The sequence below is a fragment of the Scomber japonicus genome, chromosome 9, assembly GCF_027409825.1.
Source record: "Scomber japonicus isolate fScoJap1 chromosome 9, fScoJap1.pri, whole genome shotgun sequence".
Lineage (NCBI taxonomy): Eukaryota > Metazoa > Chordata > Actinopteri > Scombriformes > Scombridae > Scomber > Scomber japonicus.
The window spans coordinates 30,256,430-30,280,592 of NC_070586.1; the positions used below are offsets into that span (position 1 = coordinate 30,256,430).

Below are 24,163 nucleotides of genomic sequence, written 5' to 3' on the forward strand. Positions count from 1 at the left end.
TGTTTTTTTCTAAGGACAGCATCAAATTCTGTGTCACTGGATTTTAAAGTAGGGGATATGAGCATCTTTAACTGAAGCATGATCAGATAGCTGTGTGCACTATTGACAATGTCAGAATGAGTCCAGTGATGTTGGAGATATCACATAGGATGGAAAAATAAATAAGAAAAAAATAAAAGTCACAGAGTTATCTTAACTGATGAAACAATATCTCCATCAAATTTTGATGCAAAACATAAAATAAAAATAAATTTTCATCTACAACAAAAAACGAATACCTGGTACACTAAGTGGCGGCATTTATTTTTTAATGCCGCCATATTTAAAACTTAAATAAACTATATGCACTTTAAAAAGACTATTTATAATTAAACCTCTGTAGACACTTTTTCACCTAGGTGAAAATTAAGCCTTTATTATGAAGGCGAATATGCCCCAACTTCCTGTCATATTCGGGTTAAGTTTGACTTACTTGACGCAGTTTTCATCCCAGTCAAAAAAAGAAAAAAGAAAAAGAAAAAAAAAATAACTGGCATAATTTACAGTTAAAACCAGTTTGAAGACCACTGTCTGATTATCACTAAAACGTTGACTCATCACCTATGATGCATTCAAGGTCATTAAAGTCTTACAATACACTGACAAAAATCTGGTAAACTGTCACACTACAATACACCACATGCAGATACAAATGAAGAACATTGGCCTACCTTATGTCATGTCAGGAAATTAACATCATATGCTATTAATCTAATATGCTGAGTAATACAAACACACAACCATTACTCGAAACAGGGCATGTTTTTGTATAAAAATGTGTTTATAAAAAAGTTCAAGTTAATCACTTTCACAACGATTGCCTCACAGTCAGCCCCAGAAGCTTATTGAAGTGATATCAATTCAAGATGAAGCCCATGTCTCTCTTCACATTTCTCCTTTATTAATATTTTTCATATGGTATCACTGATATTTACTGATCTTTAAACTAAGCTTCCCAATTCACCAAGAGGATCCTTGTTGAGTCATTTCTGAGTGATTTTCAATGGAGAATTGAGAGAGAATTTTTATCAGTGCTTTTAATTTGCAGACACAATTTCTTTCGTTTTTATTACACTACCATACTGCAGACCGGCTTATGCAATGTGGTATAACGGGAGGCTTGTGTGCTGTGCTCATTCACTGCTGGGGTTTAAGTATTTAATTAGTAGCAAAGCCAGCTCCAGCTAATCTTCTCAACACTGACTCAACATGTGACCTGGTAACCAATGTTAAGGCCAATCAATGGCCTGAGCAATTCAAACAAAGACAATGAGTTTCTACTTAAGGTGGGTGTAAAATGGGTGCAGTTTCTAACTACAACTCAGAGTTTGGTGCAAAGTTTGGAGCATGAAATCTGACTGGAGATTTTTTAGTTTATTGACTGCAACCCATGAGGGCAAGCAACAGTTATTGTGCTTGCTGCGTCTGTAAAATGCACTCACACCTGTAACATGATGCCATAAGAACAAGACAAGCATGAAGTGTGTAAAACAGGATGTGCAGGCACAGATTTAGATTTGTGATTGTCCTCATTGAGTGCTTCAGCCAGTGTCCTGCCTGCAAACAGGCCTACTCTGTGCTCTGCAGATGAACAGATGAAGCTCTGGAAGTGGGACAGGGGCTATTTGGACAGGAATTAAGGGGTGTGTTAAATTTCTGCATGCATGATCAATGGGGTTGAATGGCGCGGATGGGGATTGGGAGTGTGTGTGTGTGTGTGTGTGTGTGTGTGTGTGTGTGGTGCTGGTGGTGGTGGTGGTGGTGGAGGGGTGCAGAGACAGAGAGAGCAAGCGGTGAGAACACAGACAGAGGCAACCAGCAATGGCTCACTAATGAGAGATGGACAGTGTGGATTGTATCTCATTACCAATCAACATAGCTTTGAGTTCTCTGGAGAGGGAAAATGCGAGCTGTAATGTGTGCTGCATGTGGTCCTTTTTGATAAACCCAGCTTGTGTGGTGGAGCATTAGTCACTGCAGTATCAGAGCTGTTGGAAATCCACACACACTGCCCTCTGTTCGTTTTGGTGAGGAGTTTCCTCTGAATAGTACAATGGGACTTAATTACAGGTCAGCGGCATGTCTCAGGGAGATAGAGGGAGCTCTGTTACCCTTCCAAATACAGTATAATGCCATCTTCCCAAGGGTAGGGTGGGGTAACAAGAGCTCCACACAAAAAGGTGCTGATAGGCTGAACCTGAGAATGGTATAAGGTGATCCAGGCAGAGAAAGTGAGCGTTTCACACTGAAAGAAGGAGAGAAGATAAAGGACTACATTAACTCTCAAAGGTTTTTCTCCCATTCAGTTTGCCCTCTTTCCTTTTCCCGTCCGCTTTCCAAGTTATCGTCCTCCGCCAGCTTTCTTTGACAAAAACAAGAGTGTGGTCGGAGACGGAGAAATGTTGAATTTGCAAATCAAAGTCAGATTCTGCTTAACACAGAGAGTCTATGTAAAGAGACGGAGTAGAAATCCCACAGCTACGTAGAGTTTAACACCACCTGTGGGAGCTGTTGGAGGTTCAAACATGCTCACGGTTGCATTTTATGAAAAGAAGAAGAATACCGAATATCAATGGAATTTAAAAAGTGTATTATGTTTGCATTTTCCATGATATTTATACTGCCTGAACCTTTTGCAATGTTGAACTATAGGAAAAGATATGTTTTTGTGGAGCTGAGAAAATGATACAGACACTATATAAACACTTAAAATATCAACAGGTGAGCAAATGGAGCATAAAATAATATATATTCTTCATAATAATGTGTATTTGTAAAACACACCGCAAAACCAGAGATTTTGAGAAGAAAGCTTAAAAAAAAAGAAAATAAAACATACACATACAAGGTGAAAATAGTCAAACTTTCACTATAAATATGTTTTCAGCATGATTTAAAAGTAGACACTAATTTTAAAAAGCTGTCTCGGGGGCAGATCTCTTACTCCAAAGTGATGGAACTGATGCTAAAGATAGTAAATAGACAACATGTACTTGCTGGCCTTTTACTATTAGTAACTTGGAACAGAGATATCTGGAAGTTTAAAGTTTAGATGACACTAGGGATCTCTGCTGGCTGCTGCTGGTTAAACCCTATTCATGGTCAGTTTCTCTGCACTCCTCATAACATTTGAGAAAACCATTGGCTGCAGCCTGCCTTCCCTCCATGACATCCACACCTCCAGGACCAGGAAACGGGCCAGGGGCAATCCTGGCCGACCTCTCGCTCCCCCGGCCACCTCATATTCCAGCCCCTCCTACTTGGGAGGAGGTACCGGACAATTAAAACCAATACCACCAGACACATGGAACACTTTTTTCCCCTGCGCCATAAAACTCATTAACTCCTAAATCCAACTCTGCCCTCAGCCTACAGACCTGCTGCTCTCTGCCCCTGGCACCTGCCACTTTAACCCCACCTTCCCACCCCCACCCAGCGTGTCATCATAACAGTGTTTTATTTATGTTAGATTTTTTATTTAAACCACACAATGTAATCGTGTATGTTATATGTTGTTTATTCAATTTTTTTAAGTGAATTAAAAATGCCTATGACTGTTTTAAAAGCTGAATTAAGGCAAATTCCTTGTATCTCTATGCTTACCAGGTATATGATCGTTGAATGCTTGAAATCTACAACAGCGCTCTCTAGTGGCATCTCTCTGCTCACTTTATCTGCTGTGGTTCTGTGCATAATATTAAGCTTTGGCCTAAAATTGACATTTTTAACTACATGCTTTGACATAATTAATAGTTTGGAATAATCATAATGAAACAAAAAGAGCATGAAGGGCTGCAATTTAGTTTTACCTAAAAATCAGAAATATCTACACACATAAATGCATCTCGCTACTTTTCTGTTCGGTTTTCTTTACAAATGTTTCTGTGCGTGTTTTGAGAGGTGATCTGTAGTCTCTGCGGCCCTGTGTGCAACTGTAACATCCCCTCTGTTTTATTTATTGTTTTTGAATTGAACTTTGGTCACCGTTGGGGACTGAGAGAGTGGGGACAAAGTTCACAGGGCGCATGTAAGGAGGGGGGGGTGAAGAGGAAGAAGGTTAAAAAAAAGAAAATTGACCTTTGAAAGCAAAACAGCAGGTGGAGAGCTAAAAACCAGGCAGCTCAGGACACATCGGGAGGAAATTTAACACAAGGGAAATGAAAGTATACTTTCTCTTACACTGAAGAGGGATTACAGATGTAAAGGGGCCCGATGCTGCCCGTCTGGCCGTAGTTTGAGTGTGTCAACTGCACATGAGAGCAGTGTGTTTGTTTGCGAGGCGGTAGCGAGGTAAGGCATCAGAATAATGGAGGGAGAGGAGAGGGCCAGGGCAGCTAAGGCGAGGTCGAGCCTGACCGCTCTTCAGGAGCAGCTGATCTGGGCCTTGCTAGGATCCGGACTGTCCCGGGACGTCCTGGTCCAAGCCTTGGGGGAACTGGAGGGAGACAGGGCGACTGCTGGTGCCGAGAAGGGAGAGAAAGGAGATGGAGAGAGCTCTGAAGAGGGAGAAATGGATTTCCCACCGCCCATATTCCGAGATTTGGATAAGCTTCCCCCAGAGGAGGCAAACAAACTGAGGACTGAAGTCGAACGGCTACTGCAGTAAGTAGATCCCAGCACTTCTCCGGAGGCTCCATGACAATGACAAAATCCCCATAACTGCTATTCTCTCAAAGAAATGTGTCTGTGCCTCCTAATGGGACTTGATCAGGTCAAATTTCAAAATGCCTCAACCACATTTTCAATGCTGTTTTTCACTTCTCCCCCTCCTGTCTTTTACCCTCACGCATCCTGAAAACAAAGTACCTGAGAGGTGAAATAACCTAAATAATCCTTCATTCTCTGGCACCTCTCAAGCTTGGTTTCCCTCTCCTTCAATTCCTCCCTCCTTCTACTGCTCTCTGTCTGTCTCTCTCACTGCAATCTGGCTTCTGAGGCGAATTTAAAGAGGGTTCCTCCTTTGCTAGTTACTAATTACCCACCCTCATCATTATTCTCTGGCCATTTCTTAATAAATAAGCTACATGCATAGGTGAAGATTAATGGAGTAGGGTTGGTCCTGTGAGGCTATGTTTACATAACGCTTGACTGATATTTCCACATGCAATTTGAAGACCTGAATTCTTATATTAGGAATACACACTGCATTTATCTGACAACTACTTCATTTATAGGCTAGTAAACTTAAAAAAAAATGTAATAAAGCTCTTTAAGGATATGTGTAGAAACACCTTAATTCAATTTTTCTAATACATTAGCAAAGATAGTTTGTGTACTGTCTTTGAAACTGGTGAAGTCAGAGAATTTTAAAATTTGGTGTATTTTATCTCCTCCTGACCTGACAGTTAGAAAGCGTTAAATTAGGCTTCATAAACCTTTTACACGTTTTTCCCCTCCAGTGATCTGAAAGAGTTGGACTTTGCTCCTGTGTGCTTTCCCTTATCTCACTCTGTCAATAAACCTCTCTCCACTTCCCTCTCAGTGGCCAATCTTTAGTTCTAACACTGTGAGTTTTACATGCTTGTGTTGGCAAATATGTTTGACGTTTAATATTCTTGTAAAATAAGTTGAGAATCAACTGTTATTTCTAGGAAAAGTGAAAAGGCCAGAAGGTATTGTCAGCTCAGGTGTCTGTCTCTAACAGAGAGGATCCCTGGCGTGTTGCGAAAATTGTGAAAAGCTACATGCAGCAGCACAACCTCCCTCAGAGAGAGGTGGTGGAGTCTACAGGACTCAACCAGTCCCACCTCTCCCAGCACCTCAACAAAGGCACGCCCATGAAGAACCAGAAGAGAGCTGCTCTGTACACCTGGTACGTCAAGAAGCAGTGTGAGATCAGCCAGCGTGAGTACACCAGCACCCACATTTCTGCATTCAAACACTCATCAAATATCAGTTCTCTATGGTTCTGAGAGTGAGATATAACATACTATGATTCCCTTTAGAGTTCACCAATGCCAAACATGGCTTTGGATCAGTGGAGGACCAAGGAGAGGACACCAGGAAAGGACGGAGGAACAGGTTCAAATGGGGTCCTGCGTCCCTGCAAATCCTCTTCCATGCCTACGAACAACAAAAGAACCCCAGCAAGGAGGAAAGAGAGGGTTTGGTGGATGACTGTAACAGGTGTGACATACTGATTGTACCAAGACAAAACATTTCTTCCAGCTTTGCGGAGTCAGTTTGGCACAATCAGAGCTCTATCATGTGCCAGATTAATGAAGTCAGACCCATTATATAATTACTACAGCCCCCAAAAAACCTGGTTTGAAAAAAAACATCCTATCATTCATAATATCCACACAAATTAAAATGTACTTCTATAAATAACCAAAACTAGACAAATGTGACCCCATAGTTCACAGTAAGAAGGTGATAGAGGAAACAGTTTCAGGGCATTCAACATATAGACTATAATGTAAAATGCAACAAATAATAATCTAGTTAGGGTTAGGGTTGGGGTTATTTTTCATAAATATCTTGTAACAATCCAAATCATCCTTAAAGTCAACCCCAAGACTGTTTTCATACACCAATTTTGTTCTTACTCAATATCTGCTGAGATGAGGTACAAAAATCAATGATTTGTGTTCCTAGTAGCGACCTAAGGTAATGTTTATTAACTGTGGGGGATTGATCACGTCACAGAAGTTAGGAGAGAATCTTTACAATCTTCTAGTGAAATACTGACTAAGGTAATCAATGTGTCAAAGTCTGGACCTTTCAAATAAAAAGCAACGTATCAATATGCTCCCTCTTCGACCTCCAGGGCAGAGTGTCTACAGAGAGGGGTGTCTCCCTCTCAGCTGGCTGGCCTAGGCTCTAACCTGGTGACGGAGGTCCGGGTGTACAACTGGTTTGCCAACCGGCGCAAAGAGGAGGCCTTCCGTCATAAACTGGCCCTGGACACGCCTTTCACCAACCAGTCTACCTCCTCTTCCAACCCTGCTCTCCCACATAGTCCTGAGCATGGTAATAACCTCAAAACCTTCATCAAAGCTTCAAGACATTTAAGAGTGAAATCTAAACTACTCAGTAAATGAGTGAGCGAGTGAGAGTTCTGTCGAGACAAGGTTGGACTCGCCTAAGCCAGATCATTGGATGCACTTTTCCTTTTTTTTATCCAAAACAATAACCATCACATTCATGTAGACGTGACAGCATTGGTTCTGGTAATGATGCTCAACTTTCTCAGTTCCCTCATTCTGCCATTTGGAGTCATCAGCCAAAGTTGTCTGCTGTATGTTTAAAACATGAACCCAGTCAGTGATGAAGGACCTGTGTTATGCCTGACTTGTGTTGTTTTCCAGGTGTGAAATACAGCCAGCAAATTGCATGTGAAACCCTGAGCTCAGTCAGGGGTAGCGGAGGGGAAAGAGTGGGACGCCTGGTGATCAGCCCTGTCCAATTGGAGCCAAGCCACACACTCCTCGAGACCCACAATCCCAAGCCGGTGAGAGCATGTGTCATGGTCGCTCACTTTGTTATTACTGACTAGCTGCACACACACTGCTGCCATCGTGACCACGTTGTCCTCTGGTCCCAGGTGTCCAGCGGTGGCCCACTGCCCCCAGTAAGCACTCTGACCTCGCTGCACAGTCTGTCTGCATCCAACACGTCCTCACAGGGCGTCATCATGGCCTCACTGCCCAGCATCATGAGCCTGGGAGAGTCCTCACTTTTCATCGGTAACCTTTACTTCACTCCATTAAAACATTTGGTGCTTTTAACTGGCTTTTTTTATGACAAGAAAAACTCATGTCTTTCCCGTGTTGATTTATAGGTTTAGCCTCCACCCAGCCTCAGACCATACCGGTCATAAACAACGTGGGGGGCAGTTTCACCACTCTGCAGCCAATCTCATTCCAGCAGCAGCTTCACGCCTCCCCGCAGCAGCAAATATCACAGCAGCTCCACGGTCACATGGGTGCCAGTCCATTCATGGCAACAATGGCACAGCTGCCATGTCACAGTAAGGCCACAGAAAGAAATGCTATTAATTTATCATATTATGTAGAGTGAAGACTCATTCATCTGCTCCTCGTTACAGTGTACAACAAGTCTGATTCTCCCCAGTACCACTCGTCCAGTCTGCTGTCTCAAGCCATGGTCATCACTGACAGCAGCAGCCTGGGGACGCTGACCAGCCTCACTGCTGTCCGACAGGTAACTGGAGGTCACAAATAGGGACTCAAGTAAACCAAACATCACAGCATGAATGGTCCTCACTTGGGAGAATTTTTTAAAATATGGCTGATTTTTTGTTTTGTTTTTTTGGACAGATTCTAACAGCAGATCCTGAAGAACAGACGGACCCATCCTTACAGGAAGAATCTCTGCACCTGCAACCCTCCACACCTGTACCAGGTACACAGTCTACCTATGACTGACTCTTGACCATTTTAAAAAGGAGCCATATTTAGCCACTTACAACATGACGCATTCAACCCAGAATGCATCGCTGTAGCTGGAAACTGTGAGAAGCTAAATTTTGGTGGGTATAATGTACTGAAATTAATCTGATTTGATGTATTTAAACATTGTAATGTTAACTTTTTGTTGGTGCACTTTCTTCTCTACCACTCTACCAGAAGTGATGTTAAATTTAGAAGTGTAATGGAGGCTCTGGGTACATTTTTATTGCTAAATGGGAATTTAAGACACAACCCTTTATTTGTGGTTTTTATGAGAACTAGCACTCTACTGCAAATCATGGAAGTACATAAAAATGAAATATCCATATACAAATGTACATTATTGAGGCCTTAGAATTATTTGAAGTGACCCTTTAGCTATTTTATTCCATTGTCCTTTATTAGGTTATAATTCCGCCTACATTGTGTGCAACTGTTGATGTATTACTTGCTGTATTGTATTATACAATTTCTACTTTATTATTTCTTTCTTACTTTTTGTTGGTGGGGACAGTCACACAAACTCCACCAAGTGCTTGCAGGGGCTTTAAAGGAACAGTTTGACAATTTGATCTAAAGTCTTCCTGACGAATGTATTTCTTTTAAATTGACCATATAATTTCTACTATGCCTTCCCAAATGTATATTTTTCTTCCTTTAGTGATGATACTAGTTCACTTTGTTCCTCAACATAGTGATTACCCTCCAATAGTGCATGTTCAAAAGATTTATGTTGCATGCATAAGCCAGTTGGGTGTTTACTTATTTCATGTCCTCAGATTGGTAATGACTGTTTTATCCTTCTGGGTTCTGCTCCTATTCCTCCTGTATATACATGCTTTTGGATGCTATAAAGAGGTCTTCCTGTCATTGATGTCCCAGTATCAGAACTAATTGTGCCAAACCCTTTCCAGCCCAGATAAACTACTCTTTCTTTTTCTCAACAGCTTCCTCCGAGAGCCTCGAGCTGTACCCCGACTCTCAGACGACAGAAAGCCACCAGTCTCACCTCCTCTCACCTTCACCAACAGACATCAGCTCCTACATTCCTACACAAATGGTTTCTACTGCGCAATAGGAGCGCTTTGCCAGCATGTGTCTACCCACTGTCAGCTGGACTCATTCATGTGGTATTGTGTGGGATGGACAGATACCTCAGGTGTAACTTTCCAGAGAAACCACATCAAATTTTGGAGGATGTCTGGGGTCACGAACCACAAGGATTCAACGTTGATGTTTCAAACTCCAAACCACTGGAATATGAACAAGGATCAACAATAGAGAAGATTTACTTTTGATACAACAGGGAATCCAATGAAAAATCAAAACCAAAACATGTTTTTATTAAAGTAATTTTTTTAGTAATATTCAGATATTGTGCATTTATTTGAAAATTGTTTACTTCTCCTTACCTGAATTTTCTTTTTCGGTGTCTTTCATGACAAAATAAAGACTATTTCAAGAAAAGAAAAGAAATGGTATAAAATGATTTTTAATGGAAAAAAGTGTCTGATACACTTCTACTATCAGCGCGTGGAGTCAAAATGATTGAACACATTCCAAAACATTTCAAAGGTTTGTGACACAATGCGGCTGTGAGACACAGACATCCATCCTCTAACAATGACAGATGAGTCATAAAAGTCTCAGCTCAATGTCTCTTCTTCTGTGCTCCCTTCTCGCCTCTTTTTCTTTTTCCGTTTTACTTTGGCTTGGTTGTGTTCCTGCGAGTTCTCGTGGTCACCGTTACTTTGAGCATTAGGAGGAGAGCCTGCAAAGTCCACCTCCTCGCTCTCCTCTTCATTAGGTTTCCTTTTCTTTTTCTTCTTAGCAACGTGGCTATCCTCTCCTCCTTCTATCACTTTCTTCTTTTTCTTTTTCACAACAACATTGCTCTCCTCCTCCTCCTCCTCCTCCTGAGCTACTTTCTTCTTTTTCTTTTTCTTTTCTGAGCACGGAGGCTCCGCTGAGGGAGGTGAGGGCAGTGAGGGTAGGAGATCTTTGACTGACACAGCTGCCTCCCTCAGCCGTGATTCCATCTCACTGTCGCTGTCACTGAAAACAAAAGAATGTATAATGTTACATTAAGGAGTATAAGGAACTGAAGCCGTAAAAAAAAAACACACAAAACAATAAAAACCTTGAGCTGGGTATTGGCCTCCGCCGCACAGGGGGTGGAGGCTCCTCAACTGTTTGTCCTGGGATTGATGTAGAAAACAGACGAAATCCTAAAAGACAAAAAACAAACAAAACATTAACTCAGATGAATCAAAATCCCCAGAAAAAGCAGCAAGTACCAAAAGAAAAGAGACATTTTACCTTCATCATCACCATCATCACATTTTCCTGATTCCGCACAAGACGAAGTTTCAGTTTGTGACTCTGAAATGCAACTGACAGTCACATGCATATTATAAATCAGGTGTAAAAACACTCACAAAATTCAAAAGGGATGATGGGTTGAAAATGCTTTGTGTATAAAGACAAACGAGTTACCTGTCAAGAAAATGTCCCAACTTTTTAGCGACGTGTGTTCGAAACCCTTGGGTGACTTGCAGCTCGTTGCCATCATGCTCATGTTCAGCAACAACAATACTGTTGCACAATACAGAAATATTCAGACATCTTTTATTTCTAATCATCAAATAGTTGTATCAAACCTAGCAAATATACCATTTTTTGATTGACACACATAAAAACACATTTTATAGCTCACACCTACATTTGGACTGTTATATCTGTCTAATATGACTGCAGCTGGAAAGTTAAAAGGAAAAGTTCATAATTTTCAAATCTGTCTTAAAGCAACAGTCAGAACCTGACAGTGTTTTTTCTTGCTGTAATCATTCCTCCTGTTCATACAGGGCATTAGAAGACCTCTTTATAATGTACTTACAATGTAAGTGATAGGGCCAAAATCCCCAGTCCTCCTTCTGTTTTAATGTATTTAAATCTGTAGCTAATATGAGGCTTTATTCCACATTAGTCAAATCAAGTAGATATCTTTCAATGTTTTGACACACTGTATATTTTGGTCCCCAGTGCATTTGAGGGCTTGAAAATTTGTGAATCTATCCTTTAATTATATACGCTTCTTGCACTATGTAGAGATAAAAACATTACAGTCTTCCTCCTTCCTACATAATGACTTTACAATGAAGTGCTTATAATACCAATATTAGACTTACCGTTTGGACTGTTGCACATTGCTGTCAGCATCTAAAAACATACAAATATAGTTTCAGAGATACAATTCATTTCATTACACACTGTTCGACCATGTCAGGTGATACTACTGTGTTTTAATGGACTAGCTAAGGTGGCTACGTTAAAAATAAGTAAAGTTAAAGCTAGCATGGAAAGCAGACCCGTTCAAAACGTATAGCCTACTTCTGACAGTAATGTCAACCTTGCAACTCACCTGAGGTAGTAATATCAAGGCTGGAAGTAACTTTCTCCAAGCTAACGTCGTGTTTATGCTTCTCTGTTGTAGCCTACATTTCTGCACACTACGAACTACAAACCAACCAGAAAAACTGACCTTTCTTCTTGGTAAGTTGTGTGTCCCAAACCGCTTCCTGACATCTTCTCAGCGCTTCATCATCACTGCTGCTGGAGTCTTCAGAAACGCCGACCATCTTTGCAGCGTGGGCCGCCATGATGGATACATGTGTCGTTGGTGTTGTTCTGTTTTGAGCTAAGGATTCTGGGTAATGTAGTCAGCTCATCATGAGAGAGACAAGACGCACAAATGAGCAAACTTTTCAGACATTACATTTTATTGTATCACGGTCTTCAAAACGTTTAAACATGAACAAACCAAGAAAGAATAACACAAGTCTAGTTTAATAAAAAAAAAAAAAAAAATCCTCGTGTTGTAATCAAATTAAACAGAAGACAAAGTTATACAATGAGCTTTCTTATTTTACATTTTAAGAGGAGAAATCCAAAAACAAAGGGCAGAATCTTATGTAGTGTTCATGTTAAATAAAAAAAGAAAAAACAGCCTGTGACATTTGTTGTTTTTTTTGTTGTTGTTTTTTTTTCAACTATCCAAAATCATTTGGGTTAAGTCATTTCTGAAGCAGAGCATGCTATATTTTCATCAAGTACCAGTGTGACTGATCAAATATAAATACACAATTTAGATTTTTACATTTTGAACAGGCCACATCATTGGATTCCTTGATATGTTCATTCAGTAACATAATTGTGATGGCCAGGCGGAAAATAAATCTGAAAAATCCCTGATGATATACTTGAAATGTGCAAGTTTATATTTACAATAAATCCTACATGACTGAGTCATAATTGCAAAATTGATTAAAGAAGTGACCTAAAAAGAGAGGGAGTCAATGCAACAGGCTACAAAATGGACACAACTTTAAGTGTCAGTCATGTAGTCTTTGTGTAGATAAAGTGTAAACACTTCTTTATGCATTCAAGATCAGATCAAACACAATTGACCGATACTGTCACAGTCTTCCGTCTCACTGGAGTGTACCCACATACTGTACAACACATCCATTGATTTCAATTGAGGACTAAAACAACAACTGTCAGTCATGGAGCAAAGGCTACAAGCTGCTTTCACGCTTGTTGAGGTCATTAATGAGCTACATAATGAATTGTCACAGATCAAACTGTAAAATGTAAAATTTTATAAAGAGTAAACATGAGTATATGAAATGCATCAACACAGACTGTAAGACATCTGCTGTTTCATATAAGGCAGTACTGAAAGATGTTGTTTGCACCAGAAAGTAGCTGAAGTCTCTTCCCTTTAATGTATCGGTTCTTACTGCAGTGTTTTCCTCACAGGTTAACAAAGCACACTGTTCTTTTCTTAATGGCCACCTGGATAAAAGGCACTGCAGTCATTGTTACAGTAAAAGAAGGAAGCCCAGATCATCTGAGGACTGAAAGAGATTTCCAGACTGTTCCAGTGTTTTTTTTTTTTTTATGATTTAGCCAATTGGCTGCAAATTATATATGCTACTGTAACAGCAATGGGTTTTTGAATTATTCCCTGCCTTCCAAGTAGTCGCTGCTTTCCAATCATTTTAGTAGGACATGAAAATTAGTGAAATGAAACTAGCTAATCACAGTGGATTCTTCGACTGATTTTAGGACCACCTTTCAGGATGTGCAATACAATTTAACACAACCACAACCTCCTGAATTAACAGTGTAAACATTAAACGTTATAAGCTTCCCTAAGGTATGGATTATTGGATTGTGAAGGTGTACAATGACAGACTGGTAACTCGGTTGTAGTGTCAAACAAGTTGTAGGATTTCATGGATAGAGAGACAGAAAGTTTAACTCCTGTATCTACCATGTGGGCATATCAAAAATATATCTTCACCATATGTAAACTGAATCCTGATCAAGAGCCAATGAAGGAAATCTTTTCTGCCATAGAAATGTAACAGATTGTAGTAGGATGAACATGACACCTGATATCATGACAGCAATGCATTCCATTCTTAAACTAAAAGGCGTCCTACTAAAGAAGACATTGATCGACCTAATAATCCATCATACACAAAAGACACACACCAAGCTTAAATATCTGACACAAATAGTCCCAATGACTCACAAGCAGATATTTAAGAGAAAATGAAATTCAAACAATGTTCTACATGATCATCTAAGACTAACAATACTGTAAAACGTCTAGTTAACGCTCGTTTTTCCATAAGGGAAACACAATTGTCACTTGCAAAAAGGTAGTTCAAATGAATTTCCACTGCAAACATCTACATACTTAGGCAAATGAAGTTACAGCTAACACACAGTCTATCGGCTTTGCCATGAGAGGTCTGTGACGAAGTCAAAGTGTCCCTTTCCAGCAGAGACGGCAAGAAACTTAAGGCAAAAGTGTTCAAACGTTAACATCATACGTATCTGACAAACCGAAAGAACAGAAAAGTTTCAGTCTACTACAACAGAGAAATATTTAGCAGAACATTCCTCTGAGTCCCAGAAACTGAGCTCTGCGAGGTACTGTTGAATGGATCCATGGTTTCATATAAAGGCAGATGTGGTCTATTGACTCTGAAGAATGTAGTCACGTTCGTAGGAATGTCCACAAAGGAAACAATTCTCTTGCACCCTCCCAAAAAAAAAAGATGATTCTGAATGGTTGTAATTCAGAAAATCAATCCGCTGGGGTGTATTGCACAGATTTATTTCCTTTAGGTATTACACACCACCATTGTAGGCATAGTCTGCCTTGTTGTGCATGATGAGTTTGTTGTCCACAAAGTAGAAACTGTCTGATCTGGTTTCATAAGGGTGCTCCACCATCTGGCGAACTGCAAGGGGAGAAGGAGGGGCAGAGGGACGGAAAAGTGGACAGACATGAGATCGAGATATTGATTATTATTTGAAACATGCATGCTAAAATATTAACATTAGTGGTTGACCAGAGCAGACTAGAACTCACTGAGGTCGTCTGGAAGCTGTGGAAACTCATAAATGTGTTCACATGTGTTGCGGCTGTTAGGAATGCAAAAGCCAAAGTCAAAGTCAAAGTTCTTGAGAAGGCGCCCTTGGAAGTAATGTCTCTCAATCATACGAAAGCTGTTAATGGGCCGGTCGCCCACTGTGAACTCCACACTGAGGTTTGGAAACAAAAAGCAGAAAGAACAAAATTACAGTTCAGTTGTAATAAATGTTTTACACAACAAGTTGACTGGTAGGTGACTAAGAACATAAAAGGCTGATTATTACGCTCTCAGCTATTTACAGTCAGAAAGTTATGGCCAATTTACTTACGTTGCACCAACAGTGCACAGTTTTAGGAAGGCTGGTGTAAACTGATATCTCACAAAACGCCCGGCGCTGATGTCTGTATCTCCACTCCCCTCTTCACTCTCCACAGGACCTAATAAAGAAAACATGTTGAGCTGACTGGCATCCAGTTCTCACAAGATGAGCCACAAATACAACACGAGTGTGTGAGAAACTGCGTCATTTATACTGAATTATATCTTTTGAAATGTTCTGTTACATGTTATTTTCTGAAACTGAAAAGATTGACAGAAACATTTAGTTTCTCTGTGACCTCTTAAAACCTAAATATGGTGTCAATTGTATAAATGAGGAGATTTTTTTTTTTACTTGTGGGACTTATATATTCCCTCATATAAACACCTCGGATGATTAGGGCGTTTTCACACCTGCCTTGTTTAACTCAGCAGAATCAAACCCTGGAGCGTTTACCCTTTTGGTGTGGTTAATGTGGGCAGGTGTGAACACAGCGAGTAACTCTGGTACAGTTTGTTTCTGGTATGAACGTGATCCAACCTAGATCTGACCAACTGCAGGCAGCATTGCTCATTTTGGATTAAACCAGCTCCTGTAACCCAGCTGCACTGTGCATTATGTTATTGTTATGTTAGTATGTACAGGTCAGGTATGTGTTCAATACTTGATCTGTTCTTCTCTTCAGTTGACTGAAGGCAGCAACACATTGTTCTCTAGGAGTTGCCTTGAAGTGTGTTCAAATGTGCTATTCTGCTCACATATTTTGGGTTGGTACATGGCCCAAATGATGACCGCAAATATGAAGAAATTCTGCCGATGGTCCATTTTCCAACCAATGAACGGAGTGACAGCTCCCACGTGGTTTTAGTTCATACTTTTTGATCCGCTTGAAATTTTGCCGTTTGAAACCAAACCAAACCAATATGAACATGGAACAAAATAGCAAAGAAAACAGACTATAGGTGTGAAAATGCCCTAAAAATAACCCAGACGGGCCATATGGCGAAGGGCTGAGATTTAAATACAGCACACCACCGGGAAAGTCTGCTGCTCTAATGTTTGGTGACTCTGTATTTTGTGGACTGCAACGCCTGAGGCTATGACTGAGCAGCATCATGTGTATTCACACAGTAAATTTAAAGTCTAACTTTGCGGTGATAAAGAAAACTTACAAACATGTCATGTGTCTAAAGGAGGAAATCAATCTCCCTCAGCTTTGTGAATAGGTTATAATTTGTGCATTTCAGATCAATATGTCCTACACTTTAAGAATATGGCTTCTTGGTAGATTTGGAATAAGTTCATACATCACTTACCACTGTTGGGGGGTTTGGCAATCTCAAACAGCACCGTCCCCGTCTCAAGATCTCTGATTTTGAAACGTGTGAAGTCAATGTTGTAGATATTGTCTTCAGGTTTGCAAAGATAGTCTGAAATGCAAAATAACAGTGCATGTTAAAACTAAAACAAAAATAGAGTAACTGCCCATTACTTGACAGCAAGCAAGCATCCATTAGCAGCAAGAGGTCCTTCAGCCCAGTTTCACAGAAAGCCAGTCTTTACTTGGTTTCATCAATAGCTACATGCTGAGTTTTGTGACAATGCACAAATACCGTGAGCTCAAAGTCTCATGCTTGCTTAGAGAACAGAGATGGCACTCGATGTGCAACTAAGGTTTCAGTATCTGTTTTCTGGCTCCTGCACAGTGAGTAATGCTATAGCACGGGCTCCCGGCTTTTCAACAAAGTGACATGAGAGAGAAGGGAAGTAATGCTATTGTTGTCTGGTCCGGGAAAAGGCCAGAAACAATGGAAGGCATTAAGCAATAGCCCAGACCGGCTCTGGTGACAGGCCCTGGGGTTTGACTCAGTGTGTTGAAGCAGTGCAGTCACTGGTGGGCTGAAAAGTGAGGACAACTCTCAGGACTTAAAATGAAAAGGGGACCACAGAAATCAAATTAGATTACATAAAGTTGCAGTAATAAATATCATCAAATGATTATCAGGTGTAATATGAAAGAGGACACTCATTGGAGAACAAATCTACAGAGAAATCACCCTGGATCAACATGTCAAGTGTCTGACTCACTCAGACAGACCCATTATGTCTTAAGCTGAGATAGTAATGTTAATTATATTGTCACGTCTTCACTACTGTAACTCCCTTTTCAGTCAGCATAACCTCTCTGGATCGTTTACATGTGGTCCTAAATGCTGCTGTTAATGTCTTGACCAGGTCCTCATGTGACACTGATTCTGAGTGCTCTTCACTGGCTCCCCATCAAATTCAGAGTCCAATTCAATGTTCTTGTGATAACCTATAGTGCTCTGCAGGGTCAGTTGGGCTGAGTATTGTGTAAAAAATTACAATACCAGTAGCAATCCAAGTACCCTTAAAGTGATACCAATTAGTAGTATTAAATCAAAGAATTCTTGCATTGATTGGCTGTGAGCAAGTGCATACAAATAGTTATATTTTCTAGCTCTGGTTGCAAAAAGAATAGATCGTTTGATGGAGACGTTTCGATATTACTTGGTACTGATTTATTTCAGTTGATATCTTAAAAAGTATCGAGTACCGATACGCAGCCCTAATGGTCAGGCTCCACTACTACCCTGTGTAACCAGCAAGCGGCTAGCCCCAGGTCTGAAAACTGAAGTTTAATTGTTATGCTACTGCTGCCTTACCGAAGTGACTTCTCTCTTATAACCAGCAGGGGGGACAACTCTGCTGGCTCTAAAAAGAAGACCATTTGTATAGTAGTCTATGGTTAAAAAAAATAATAACTTGAGGTAAACACTGCCCTCATGAGTTTATGGTCTAAGTCATTATTTTCATGCCTTCTTCATTTCAGCATGATGTTCATTTTTTTAAATTATAATTCAATTTACAATAAAATAGATGACAAAGCAGGGTATGACAAATCGGTGATTGACAAGTCACTACCACGTGGTGTGTGAGATGCTGTAGTTGGACCCTGGGGAGCTCCTTTCCAGCTCCACCCCTCTCATAATAATATTCACTTTTCATCACTTCTGGCTCCAAAAAAAAACAAAAAACAAGATGGCGAAAATCATAATGCCAAACTTGAGGCATCAAAATGTGAGTCCACAAAACACAGTGGCTACATCCATTAGTTTTTATACAGTCTAAGGTCACCAGCAGACCTGCTGATTAGAGTGCTGGTTGTTCCTCAATCTAGGCTAAAACTAAAGAAGGCTGTGGATCCTACATTTAGTAGCTCTCTCCCATTGGATTTAACATCTGTGGACTCAGTGAACACCTTTTAAAAACAGCTTTGACTCATTTTTCGTTCTTTTTTGTTTGATGTCAGTATGTATGATTGTGCTTTATTTATACTGTGAAGCACAGTGAGGTGTCTTGGTCTCGAAAGTTGTTCCATAAATAAAGTTACTCATTGTTCAAAGAAGAGTCTCTGATGGACATCTTAAAACATGTCTGGAGGGGATTTTATAAGATGATAGTAAATCACTTTTCTAGCCACGACCCTGATTGCATGAGTAAAAACGCCAAATAATATAACTAAGCAGATACTTTGACATATTTCATAATTTAACATGTTTATCATCAAAATCCACGACCCTGATTGCATGTGTAAAAACGCTAAATAATATAACTAAGCAGATACTTTGACTTATTTCATAATTTAACATGTTTATCATCAAAATTCATAACACGTTGTGTACTTATAAGGCAGCTCAGCAGAAAGCTCGTCTCTTAGCTACAGTTAGCATACAATACACTGTGCCCTGTGTGTGTGTGTGTGTATGCGTGTGTGTATGCGTGTGTGTGTGTTCACCGAGTTTCATCAAGACAAAGATACCGTCACGTACCCTCCGTGACAGCCCGGAGACCCAGAACATGGACCGGAGATATGTCTTTCCCCAGCTGCCTGAGTTCATCCTCGGTGACTGCAGGCCACTTCTCCGTCTGACTGCGCCTCGACTTGAGCTTTTTTAACATTCCTCCACCAGCTTTTCGATCCCTGTGGTTCGTCTCCGAGCTGGTGTCTGCGTCCGCCTGTGTTCTGCTCACTGTCGCTGCCGCTTTGTTTCGAGAGCCGTTCATACCGGACGCTGGAGCAACAACAAAAAACAGTTGTTGTCCCCCCCTTTTTTTTTTTTTTTTTTTTTTAAATCTGGGAGCGACTTGACAAACTGCGAGTGTAATTCCAAGATGGCGTAAAACGTGTATAGAAGACGAAAAAGTAAGGATGCGATTGGCTGAGAACGATGGACGTTGCCATAGTAACCGAGAGGGTATGAATGGTTTGGTGCCCGGGCCTCCCCGCTTAATCATCAACTGGGTGGGCTTTATCGATTGTTTTTTTTGTTGTTGTTTTTTCTCATCACTTTATTTGTAGAAATCGTCGCTTACAACATATGTGACGTTATTACAGTACAGAAAACAATTAGACATCATGATGAAATAAAGATAAACAGACAACAGAAAAGAATTTCACAGAAAAGGCGATAAAATCAGTTTTCTTTAAGGAAATCTTGGCTCATATTGTATGTAGCCTACTATATGTGCACATGTCTTATTGTTTATAAGTTGGACAGACTCAAAATGCTTTTCTAAGTTCAATCATGAAAAGTTCAAATGAGAACTTGGACTACATTAATAAAAAGTTCATTGAACTTGCCAGACCGTTTCACATCACTGGCTTTCAGTTTAATGAAATGGTTGGTTTGAGTGCCAAAATAATACAATAATAGGCTAAATAATACATTTTCTAAATGTATTATTATTTACATTTTATTTCCGGAATACTGATGTGTGCACGTTTAGTTCACACCTTTAAAATAAGTTTAAGATTTTTACATTTTTTTATTTATGCTTAATGTACAGCTCCAGAAAGAAATGCAATGCACATAGCCTACAAAACACAACTCAAGTTCCTTGAACACATTCCATGACTAAAAAGGAGCAGGGAGAAGAAAATCTTATACTGCATGCACCTTCCTCCTTATTTGTATTTCTTGTATTATCTTTTATTATGTGTCTATTATTTATCTATTATTATAAGCAGACAAGAGGAGAATATGTAGATATTTATATTATACTTTCAGAATCAGAGGAAAACACCCAGCTGGCCATTGTAATCAGTGTCTGGAAAAAGAGACAGTGGAGCACGTCCTGATTTCATGCAAGAAATATGAGGAGGAGAGAAGGGCAATGATTACAGGGCTGGTACAAGTGGAGACTTCAGTGTGGGGACACAGTGGAGGGAAAGAAGCTGGTTCACTGGTATTTAGATTATTGGATAGCAACAAAATTGGAATAGATTTTGACAGCAGTAGACATTTAAATTCAGAGGGAGGCAGTAGTGCAATTTAAAGAATGTATTTATTATCCCAGATATTAAAAAGAGAGACAGTCTTTGAAAATTAAACTCCAACGAAAAAACACATGGAACTAGATATGAAATAAATATTGCAGAGGAGTTCAGGTGAAGTAGGGTGCGAAGGTTGCTTCAGATTTTTTTTAGAAAACACAAGACTTAAAAGGACAATGTATGTCCTACAGCAACCACTATACTCCAATCCAGAAGATGGCGATAATACATCTAAAAAAAAAGAAGAAGGCTGAACATGTCCAGCGGGTGGCGCTCGTAGCAGATAGTTTTGTTGCAGGAAGTTCTTCACGATAGAAGAAGACAGAGAAGCAGTGATGGTGCGGGTGAAGTCGAGGTAAATGTGCTCCTCATGTGTCATGTGCTTACAATTTGTATACTCGGAGTTAGTTTCTGATGGCGTTTCATCTGTCTGCAGGTATTTACTATGCGAAGTGAACGTGTCGGACCGGACCCGGCTGCTGCTGCTGGATGACCGAGCCGTGGCTGAGACAGTGAAGGCAACAGTGGCCCGTATACACGGAGACTATGGAGCAGCTATGTGCAGCATCAGATTCTCTGGTAAGCAGGTGGAACAAGTATTTACATGATTTACTTATATAAAGTAGTCAACATACTGCATTACATTGCTAGTAAAACTCAAGGTGATAGTACAAACAGTTACAGTTATTAAACATACTTTAACATCAGATTTAAAGACCCTCTCTATACCTGTTTAAGATGTATATACAATACTCTACTCTGATTTATGTGTCTGATTTCCACAAAAAAGTGGAAAGTTATCTTGCTAAAATCTTAAAAGTGGAATATACTTATTCTCACAATTTTTTAAAAAATTGACATTATACAGGTAGTACAACGAAATTAGAGGCAATGCCTTAAAGTGCACATGAAAGCATACATATAACCGCAATCAGTGTAATAATATAAATAATAAGTAAATGAATATAGCAGTAGCAGCACAGGGTTAGTGCATGTTTGTGTTCAGCAAGGTTATGTCTTTGGGGGAGAAGCTGTTTTTAAGTCTGTTTATCCTTGATTTTATACATCTGTATTGCCTCCCTGAGGGCAGGAGGTCAAACAGTTGGTGACTGGGGTGTGCAGTGTCCATGGTGATCATTCTCGCCCTTTTCAGGCATCGTGTGTAGTAAATATCAGTCAGGGAGGGGAGAGGGCGGCCAATGAATTCTGAGGCGACTTTACCACCCTCTGCAGCCTTTTCCTATCTGCCTCAGTGCAGCCGCCGTACCACACTGAGATGCAGTATGTCAGCTGCCTCTCAATGCAGCATTCTCACTAATTAAAAGTCCAGAATCTATGAAAATATATTGTGCGCCATCTGCTGTTTGCTATATATTTCTTCTGTTTTCCTGACGGACACAAGATGTCTCCTACTTTTTAATTGTGATATCACAAATCCTGCTTGTAGGCCCACCCTTTAACAGAGAAACGTTCCACTATCAGGAGATGAATGTTAATATAAACTCCACACATACATCATTCTGCACAGTGAAGCTCAAACATTAAACTGTAGAAACAAAAAGAAAAACATAGTTTTGAGTGTAGGGAGGATTTAAAAGAACTCATTATGCAGCAGAATTAACAATTATTATTATTATGTTTAGTTCTTTTGGATTATTGGGACTGATGCATTAATGTGAAAACAGCATTTTATTGCCATAGAGGGTCAATTTGAACTATTTAGTTTAGTTTAGATTAAACTTTAGTATAATAATGCATCATATTTTATACGGTAGTCATTGGTATTGTATGTAAAATCTAAATTTGTTGGAGTGAAGTAGAATAAAAAAGAAGTATGCAATAAAAGTACTTGCAAAATTGTAAACAAGCAGTATAGTAATACTTGAGTGAATATCCACCACTGCTCGTATGATATGTTTAAGGACTCTCAGTTGGAGTTTAAATGCTTGACAAATATTAACATCAACATGAAAACATTTAGGAGACTTCAAGCCTGACATTGGTCTTCAGTCAAATAATTCATCACACAGTACTGTCATGATGCTGCAGTTTTGACTTATCTCTTTGTATTCTCTGTTTTTTGTTCCTTCTAGTGAAATATCTGAACACTCATACTGGAATAGTATTCCTGCGTTTCCCTAAAAGGTGTTACAAACTCCTGTGGTCCGCCTTACCTTTTATTACCTGTATTGAAACTCGGGGGCAGAAAATCCCATGTTCTCTGAACTGTTTGCACGTAGGAGGTAAGATAAATATCTGCTTGTATTCTATATTAAGAATTGTCTTTGGAAAGTTATGATTTCTTTAAAAACAGCTTTTGAGAAGACGTAGCATAAGTTGGAGCTGTATTATACTCGATGTTCTCTGTAATACATATATGGGGAATATTAACTTTTGTTCATGACTTATTACTAATAGCTTTTAACAATATGAACATTTAATTTGAGCATTCAAAATATGTTTTCCCCAGGAACAATTAGAACATGTCAGAAGTTTCTGATCCGATACAACACACAGCAGCTCCATCGAATGCTCCCAAAATGTAAAAACGAAGGTATGTGGTTTCATTTAATCCTGTCTAATAATATTGATTCTGAACTCCTATATAAACTTTAGGTGTTTATGAATCTTACAGAGTATATTGACGCATTAATTTTAACTTCAAATCCTTTTAAGCTTTGTATTGCTGTCTCAAGTGTACTGGAGACTCCAGCACTGAATACAAGAGTGACAAAGAAAAATGCCATTTGACTGATTCCTTCTCTTTTTCCATTTGCAGAAGAAAAACAACAAGTGCGCAAAGCAATTCTAAACTGCACTCTACCAGGAGGAAACAAGCAAGATGAAGATATTTTAGAGAGCGACGATGAAGAAGAGTAACCTTGCAACATGAACGAGGAGGTATAAACGACCTCTGGTTCAGGTTATGTTTGTTATGGGACAGAGAGGAGGATGTGAAGCAAGAGATGCCTTCCCAACTCTTTGGAAATGGTGTTCATTGCAGCCAGAGAGCATTTGTTACTTAAGAGAACTGACTGTGTGCTGTCTTCATAACAGGGACACTACATGATATTTGTCACAGGAGTTGTTTTGGTTGGCACAGTGGTCCTGTAACAGCGAGATAACAGATCCTCAGAACTGCTAATGCTGACGCTGAATTACTATCTCATAGTTGTTTTGGATAACGGACCCTGAAAATTTAATTAAAAAGTATTTCCCAGGAAATTAGACCATGGGCTAATTCTGAAGAAAGTGTTTTGAGTTTTTCAGATTTTCTACTGTATTTATACAATGTATTGTTTCCATCTTTATTTTGTTTGTAAATTAAAGAATTATTTTTGAAGAGGTCATTGTATTTGTGGTATACAATTGGTAGAATATTTTTATACATTAGATGCACATGCACAGATATCTAGTCTGTTGGTAACAGTTGATGTAAAAAAAAAACAAAAAAAAAAGCCCTCAATGACTCAATACTATGTCATTGCCATGGCAACTGTCAAAGTATACGTTTATTACATTCTTCTATTACTATAATGACCGTAATATATAATAAATAAATAATATATAACAATAA

The 24,163-nt window shown here is 39.6% G+C and overlaps 4 protein-coding genes across 4 annotated transcripts; 2 read left to right on the forward strand and 2 right to left on the reverse strand.

Moving 5' to 3' along the window:
* The first annotated feature begins 3,568 nt into the window (after positions 1-3,568).
* hnf1a (HNF1 homeobox a) lies at positions 3,569-9,809 on the forward strand. The gene is made up of 10 exons (XM_053324979.1): positions 3,569-4,641; positions 5,684-5,883; positions 5,985-6,165; positions 6,809-7,011; positions 7,350-7,492; positions 7,586-7,727; positions 7,823-8,011; positions 8,090-8,205; positions 8,322-8,406; positions 9,401-9,809. The coding sequence occupies exons 1-10, from the start codon at positions 4,346-4,348 to the stop codon at positions 9,529-9,531; spliced, it is 1,686 nt and encodes a 561-aa protein (XP_053180954.1). The 5' UTR covers positions 3,569-4,345; the 3' UTR covers positions 9,532-9,809.
* A 210-nt stretch (positions 9,810-10,019) lies between these two features.
* Positions 10,020-12,112, reverse strand: c9h12orf43 (chromosome 9 C12orf43 homolog). Its single transcript, XM_053324980.1, has 6 exons — positions 11,995-12,112; positions 11,642-11,672; positions 10,950-11,048; positions 10,773-10,846; positions 10,594-10,681; positions 10,020-10,508 (listed from the first exon to the last, which is right to left on the reverse strand). Exons 1-6 carry the CDS (start codon positions 12,110-12,112, stop codon positions 10,100-10,102), a joined length of 819 nt encoding a protein of 272 aa, XP_053180955.1. The 3' UTR covers positions 10,020-10,099.
* A 2,415-nt stretch (positions 12,113-14,527) lies between these two features.
* Positions 14,528-19,316, reverse strand: unc119.1 (unc-119 homolog 1). Its single transcript, XM_053325448.1, has 5 exons — positions 19,082-19,316; positions 16,544-16,657; positions 15,237-15,345; positions 14,905-15,077; positions 14,528-14,773 (listed from the first exon to the last, which is right to left on the reverse strand). Exons 1-5 carry the CDS (start codon positions 19,314-19,316, stop codon positions 14,661-14,663), a joined length of 744 nt encoding a protein of 247 aa, XP_053181423.1. The 3' UTR covers positions 14,528-14,660.
* A 1,581-nt stretch (positions 19,317-20,897) lies between these two features.
* On the forward strand, positions 20,898-24,028 carry pop5 (POP5 homolog, ribonuclease P/MRP subunit). The gene is made up of 5 exons (XM_053325677.1): positions 20,898-20,941; positions 21,023-21,165; positions 22,680-22,829; positions 23,057-23,140; positions 23,366-24,028. Exons 1-5 carry the CDS (start codon positions 20,922-20,924, stop codon positions 23,464-23,466), a joined length of 498 nt encoding a protein of 165 aa, XP_053181652.1. The 5' UTR covers positions 20,898-20,921; the 3' UTR covers positions 23,467-24,028.
* Positions 24,029-24,163: the final 135 nt, after the last annotated feature.